Source organism: Amblyomma maculatum, chromosome 6 (genome assembly GCF_055883805.1).
Source record: "Amblyomma maculatum isolate TAMU_Amacu chromosome 6, ASM5588380v1, whole genome shotgun sequence".
NCBI lineage: Eukaryota > Metazoa > Arthropoda > Arachnida > Ixodida > Ixodidae > Amblyomma > Amblyomma maculatum.
In genome coordinates, this window is record NC_139349.1 from 122,365,583 (window position 1) to 122,372,642 (window position 7,060).

Below are 7,060 nucleotides of genomic sequence, written 5' to 3' on the forward strand. Positions count from 1 at the left end.
CATAATTTTAATTGTTTCATTTGCAATTTCGAACATATATGATGTATTCTCAGCTATACAAACAATGTTGTAATACTTTACATTCTAAAACTGCCTGTTGTGTAAATTATTCGTCGGTAAGCCTTATTACCTTGGCAGGACCTTCACCAAGAAAGGAGTAGTGTCGGCGATATTGCTTTCTGGGATCATCAATTCTAGCGCATCAGAGCATCTTCGGTTAAAAGTTCAAAGGGGATTAGTGGGTAAGCACCAATTATATTTAATTTCGAACCCACGTCAACGCCCTGAATGCATTTTTCATGGTTGTTCACTCTGCCTCCATCTCTCAGACCTTAACACACCCTTGGCTAAGTTGCGCTTATGTTCGGACATAAGCAAGCACAATTGCGCAATTTTATTTGGAGGCGTGTAAGGATGCGTAGACTGAAAGAAATAAGTCTTTTTTTCGCCATCCTGGCAGCCTAGTCTAATCTCGCAATACCGAATTTTCATTGCCTTTCTGCGTGATATAAACACAAGCATTGCTCGCGTAGAAAAATGCTAATCCTAGAGGGATTTTCTTCATCGTGTTTATGCGAGGAGAACACGATAACTATTTGCATCCGGTTTTACGTCGTTATAACCTCAAACTGAGAGATAAAAATTATTCGATCTTCATGGGTGAGTCAAAGCTTCCATTACATTGCGAGCGGACGGCGTTATGTTTGAGCAGTCAGGAAGCAACCGCACAAAAACCGCTCGAAACAGGATATATACAAAAGATAATCGTTTCCTTTGGCGTGTAGACACCGCGATGGGCGGTGTCACCTTCCCTACGTTGGCCAGCAAACTGTCTTCGGTCCCGCCTTTGGCACGTGTGGTTTTATCCTACGTCCGTCTCAGGACTGACGTCCGGCCGGGGCAGCCACAACACCGGGAAACATCTCTTGTCGGAGAGCGGCACGCTTTTTTTTTTTCTACTGAAGCATGATGAGGGTAACGAGCCTGGATTTTTTGCTGCTTCTTCTAAGTACAATAGGTAAGCTTGGGCATTATTTGTAGTATCCGACATCTTGTTTATCTTGTGTTACTTAGATGTGACAGAAGCAGGCCCTGTCTGTATCGCCACGTGCATTTCACATGCAGATTATACGGAACATTATATCAGTGCGGCTTGCCAAAAGAATGTCTTTGTTTCTATGATAGAAACCTTCCTTCCTCGCGCTTATTTTCAAATTGGGAGCTTTAGATATACTTGCTCCTTCAGGAAAATATAAATTATTTTTTGACTCTAATTTACCTAATTTAAATTTCATTGAGAGCGGATTGCTTCAAAGGAATAATAGTTAGCGAAGCGAAGCAACCGTCTTTCATCATTCACAATTTTTTCAGGGATCTTTTTTTTTTTGCTTTTGGCACCAACGTCCGGCGACAAACAGTAATGTGCGTTGGCTCTCTTACTTTTACCTACACAGGCTCTACTCATCTGGAAAGAGATTTTACCTGCCCTTATGCCGGTGTTAATGAGCCTGCCATTCCTGCAATGTCCGTTTGCGACGGAACTGTAGACTGCCCAATTCTAGCCGGTGGGAACACCAACTGGAACACTCATGACGAAAACCCGGAGATATGCGGTGAAATTTATTGGGGCAATCACCGCTGTCGGAGCGCTGGAATCTTACACAACGCAAAAAGCATTAATAGCGAGTGGCGTATAGTTTCTAACGCGATATGCGATAGCATTGAAGGCTCCGTCCATCAGCAATCCGGCGTCGGTGTCATTTTCGGCGTTGGCGTTGTGACTGAAATATCCCGAGCATGACGCTGGCAGGCGGTAGATGGGAGCTAACATCCCCAAGTACTGACAGGACGTACGGTTACCTCACGTTACGTTTTTAAGGAGGTGCCAACTGGGGTCTCCCGTTTAATATGAAAAGGTAATATTGAAATCAGCCTGCCAGTACCCTCGCATTCACGTTAGCCCTAGTCCACGCTGGCACGTTCGTACAGCTTGGTTAGAGGGGGGGGGGGGGGCTTTATATGTGGTAGCCTTCGCTTACATGTCACATAGATTAAGGCGGAGCCTAAATCTCCCCGATAATTTTAACAGAGAGCTTAGCTGTGTTGATTTTTCTTACATATATGAAACGGAAGCTGTCTCTTGCCAACACATGACTGAAATTTAACCTAGAAATCGCATTGTGATTAGCAATCTTTTTCAAAGCACTGTAAAATATAACGCGGTGCAATGCAATACGTCATTTAAAGTGCAATGAACCTTTTTCAGCTCCACTACCATACTTGGAGAAAGAAAATGTGCTGGATGTTGGTAACGTAACAAGCACTACGGCGCACTTTTTCTGGTCGGAGACGACAAGAGACTTGCCGAGCCAGACCTTGAAATTAGCAGGTTACTTTCTGACCGGATATTCCTCACGACTTTCCTTCGAGGACACACTACCAAGAAACGTGTCTTCATACGAGAAGGACTCGTTGAATTCTTGGACTAATTACACTGTTCTCTTAAGGCCCTTCTACACACAGAGTGGCAACTTCGAAGGTCCGCGCAAGATTGGAAGAGCAGTTTCTGTGGCTTTCCGAACAATGGCCTACGGTATGTAAACACGAACGATTCGAGTAATTCAACAATGCGTTTTAATTGCTTATTTATTGGACAGCAAATCTTTATTCCTTGGCCTTCCTTCTAGCCGGTACCTCTCAAAAAGATGGCTAAATATCAGAGTGCTATGCGGTTTGAAATGGCGCATAAAAGTGCGTAGGTTTGGCAGCTGGCGCTTGTCTCGTGGGCCCAGAGCGTCGCCCCCCCCCCCCCCCCCCCCCCCCCCTTAAGGGGCACGCCAGGCCGACATGCCTTAATGGTCACACTCTTTTGGGAATAAAACATATTTCTCTCTCTCTCTCTCTCTTGGCATTTTGAGCTGTTTTTAAACAAGAGCTAATATTACTGATGCATTCTTCTACCGCCGTAAGGGTATCAGCAGGAAATATGATCGCGATATATTGCTGCTTTAAGGGAAGCACTGTATTTTCTCAGGTCATCTATTGAAGAGACGAATATCAGGCGGCGTCGTATCAACAGTTGACCCATATAATACTTAGAACCAAACGTTATACCCGGAAGAATGCCTAAGGGTTCGCCATTCTCGTTGTTGAAATAATTAGTCTGATCTCAATTTAAAGTTTTTTTTTTCGCAAGCGTATTTGCTCACTGGTGAAAAAATTTTCAAGCAGTTACTTAGGCGGTCGTTAAAGTCCGGAAGGAAATTTTTAGCTCTGGATAAAATGCTGCAGCGATTGTTGCTAATTGATTGGTTATTTCTATACCTAAACTCTCCCCCCCCCCCAAAAAAAAAAATGAAATAAGGCGCAAAAAACAAAACTGTGGTATTCAGATTCTGATTTGTTTTCCGACCATACTTGGTAGCTGAGGCGGTGACAAAAAAGCAAATTAAAGTTTCCTTACGAAGCATCGGTCCCCTTTACACTCTCTCCGAACAGTTGGCAAATTTAGCGAGACAAAAAAAAATAACAGAACATATCGCCATATTTACATTGCATATAACGCAGTACATGAAGTAACCCAAAAGTATATCTGTGTAATCTACAGAACAAAAAATAACAAAATGCCCCAAAAGCTAGCTTCGTGAGTTAAGATGGTTACTGCACATAACAATACAAAATCGGCACCACCGAAGCTAACAGAAGCCATGAAAAGTTTAACTAAGCAGGCCGCCAATGGGGCTCAGTTTTCTAGAATAAAATCTGTTCTCTCTTTCCGCTTTCACTTCCACCTTCCTCTCTTCCCTTACGGCGCGGGTCAGGTGTCCACAGAGACAAGTGTGACAGATACTGCGCCTTTCCCTTCATCTGATTCAGTAAATATTATTATTAATAATATTATACTACTACTACTACTACTACTACTACTACTACTACTACTAATAATAATAATAATAATAATAATAATAATAATAATAATAATAATAATAATAATAATAATAATAATAATAATAATAATAATAATAATAATAATAATTATTATTATTATTATTATTATTATTATTATTATTATTATTATTATTATTATTATTATTATTATTATTATTATTATTATTATTGTTATTGTTATTATTATTATTATTATTATTATTATTATTATTATTATTATTATTATTATTATTATTATTATTATTATTATTATTATTATATAGATCAGACTTCTTCCTCCCTTCAAAGTACTGTATCTAACGGCTAATGCAGTGTTGAAACATCCGTCCCCAATTTTGATTCCCCCGAGTTGTGAAGTTAGGTATACGGCCGCTAATCTCTCACTGTTGCTCGTTATTCGTTACTCGCTGCAGAACCTGATGTACCTAGCCAGGTGTCGGTGCTGTCGACGCAGCCGGGCAACGTGGTGCTCAACATTGTCGGACCTTCGGCTTGGAACAGCGTCCCCATCGGATTCCATGTGCACTGGGAGAAGGAGCAGAGCGAACGGGACAGGTCTCCAGGAGACCTGTATGTATTCGTTTCGCACAGAGAACAGTTCGAAGAAGGAAAGACAATGAATGTCACGTTACCGCTCCTAGGAGGCAAGCGATACCGAATCGCAGTGAATGCAGTGGGCGCGGACGATCTAGGCCGCATCCTTCCGAGCCTCCCAAAGGATGTGGAGGTCAGCGTGCCACTTGGCTAGCAGCCGCTTTTGCGAGAAATATGTCGACCGCCACTGAATAGTCCAGTTTATTCACAGCGTTCTATCAGATTACAAACCAAGACAAAAGGGGAAATTCAGGGATCGCTTTCTTTTTCATGCCTGCTGCCTTCCAACTAATAGTTGTTCCATCTGTATTCTCGGAACGAGAAGCACTTCGAAATGTAATGAAAATTGAATTTCAATATGAATGGACGCGGCATATCACATCAAAAAATTTCTTGGGGCTGTATTCCAATAGCGTGAATAGTTATTTCGCTCTCTGATACAAAGCCTTACCAGCATATTCCAGGAATGAAGCTAAGATGTGAAGGTAAAAAGTTTTGGAAATAAACATTTTTTATTGTTGCTAAAAAGGTGCGGTTTGTGAATGGTGAGTCCACTGAGTCACTCAGGCTATGAGTGTGTGCGTGTGGAGGGCGACGGATTAATTTGCACCAACTGGCTTTTATTGACATCTCACAACGCACAGATGTTTTCCTAGTAGCACAAAATGTCAGCACAACGTTGCGACAATACCGCCAATGTTTTCCAATGTTGTGCAATACACTGCAAATGTGTAGCAATATGTCCTTATGTTCGTTAAAATAACACATTATCTGATAAAGTTACAGTCGCATTCTCAGAGGTTGGTCAACATAACATACCATATGCCATCGTTCGAACAACATCTTGAGCAACAGTGGACCGTTACATATACGTAAAAAACATTCTGCATTTCGATTCTTTTTTTTTTTAGAAGTTTATTCAATAAAAAAAAACATTTGTTGCTTCGATGCATTTCTGAGCACATAGATTTAATTGTGCAATGTATTTAAAATTTACTTTCTAAGATTGCATGAAAAAGCGGATAACTAGTCAGTCTAATCGCCAGTGGCATCCTTTGTTTGGCTTGGCTACTGCGTGGCTTTCGACCTTTCCCATGGCGCCAATCCCGCCAAACCACATCTCGCCAATCATGAATCACGTCTTTACACAGTGGAACTGTGCCGGCGAATAAATGGGACGGTGAGTGCATTTGCTGATATTTATTCACATACACTTGTGGGATTCGGGCTTGCTGCGGCTGCCCTTTGCGCGGCCGCCGCTCGCTTCCCAGTTGTTCTCCCCGTTCCCTTTCTCCCGCCTGAGGCGGCGGAGAGGGGCTCGAACGACTTGTCACTGTCGTTCGGGCCACAGCTCCGCCCTGGCGTTCCAGTGGTGGTTCTCATTGGCGCCTTTTGGCGGGAACACGGCACCGCTTCGACAGCCGCGCTCGCGCTACTGTCCGAGCGGAGCTCAGAGAGAGACCCCTCCGAGATATCGCAAGGTGCGTACGCTACTGTTCTTGTCTGCCGGCCTTTGTCCGCGCAGACCAGTGTGTACTCGAGTTCGTCTGCTCCGGGTCTTACCTGAGAGCGAAGCTCGAGCCTGTCGATCGTGATCCAACGATCCGCGACAGGCGTACCTTGCGGTGGTTGCCCAATCTCTCTCAAAGGAACCCTTTGGTTACTGCGAGAGAGAGATCACAGCACGCCCTTGCGTGCTTGCGGCGCGCACTCCGTGTCACTTCGTGCGCGCAGGGGAGCCTAGCTCCTCGCGCGCTCCCTTGACACGGTGACTGCGTATGTGTGTGCGTACGTGCGTGTATGTGCGTTTGTAAATATGTGTGTGCGTATGTGCGTTTGTAAATATGTGTATGTGTGTGCGTGTGTGTATGCCGCTGGAGGATGGCGTTTCAATAAACGTCGCCTTTGTGAACTTAGAGGTTTTTGTCCTTGCAGCGAAGTGCTCTCCTCCCGGCGGAGGTTGAATGCGCGCTGCGGTGTTTCAGTGTGCGCGTGGTAACGGCTGATCAGGGCTTCGGCTCGCGCGACGCTCGAACCCGCGGTGGTTGGTGGCTTATGTCCACGTAGGAAACCACAACTGGCGCCCAACGTGAATTGTCCCTGACTCCATGAGTCGTTGGACAGCACATCGGCCGAGCCGGTCGCCTTGACGATCAAGCTCATGCGCCATGCCTGCCGCCCCCTGCGCGGCACTCGGCAAAGGCACTGAAACACGCTACATGGTTCTTCGGACCACCCTGCGGTGCGACCGTTGATCATATGCCTCCGCTGTTTCAGCTTTACGCCATTGCGGAAGCAATGTGCGCGACGCCGCCGCTGCCGGCATCTTCGCACAACAGCACCCGTACCCCACTTGCAGACATTTCTGTTCGGGGAACGGCGAGGCGTCGGCCGGGCTCCCTCTGGTAGCCGGACCGACAGCGCGCTCAGTTGGCTGATGCGGCTCCTTGAACTTGCGATCCGGCTGGCGCGCCATCCTCTCTTGGTACAGCATTTCGACTTTTCGGTGCAGTATCTA

General features: G+C 44.9%; 1 protein-coding gene across 1 annotated transcript; it reads left to right on the forward strand.

The window, feature by feature from the left end:
- The first annotated feature begins 802 nt into the window (after positions 1–802).
- Positions 803–5,070, forward strand: LOC146186692 (uncharacterized). Its single transcript, XM_084607371.1, has 4 exons — positions 803–1,018; positions 1,455–1,613; positions 2,267–2,593; positions 4,362–5,070. Exons 1-4 carry the CDS (start codon positions 967–969, stop codon positions 4,694–4,696), a joined length of 873 nt encoding a protein of 290 aa, XP_084463497.1. The 5' UTR covers positions 803–966; the 3' UTR covers positions 4,697–5,070.
- The last annotated feature ends 1,990 nt before the right edge of the window (positions 5,071–7,060 follow it).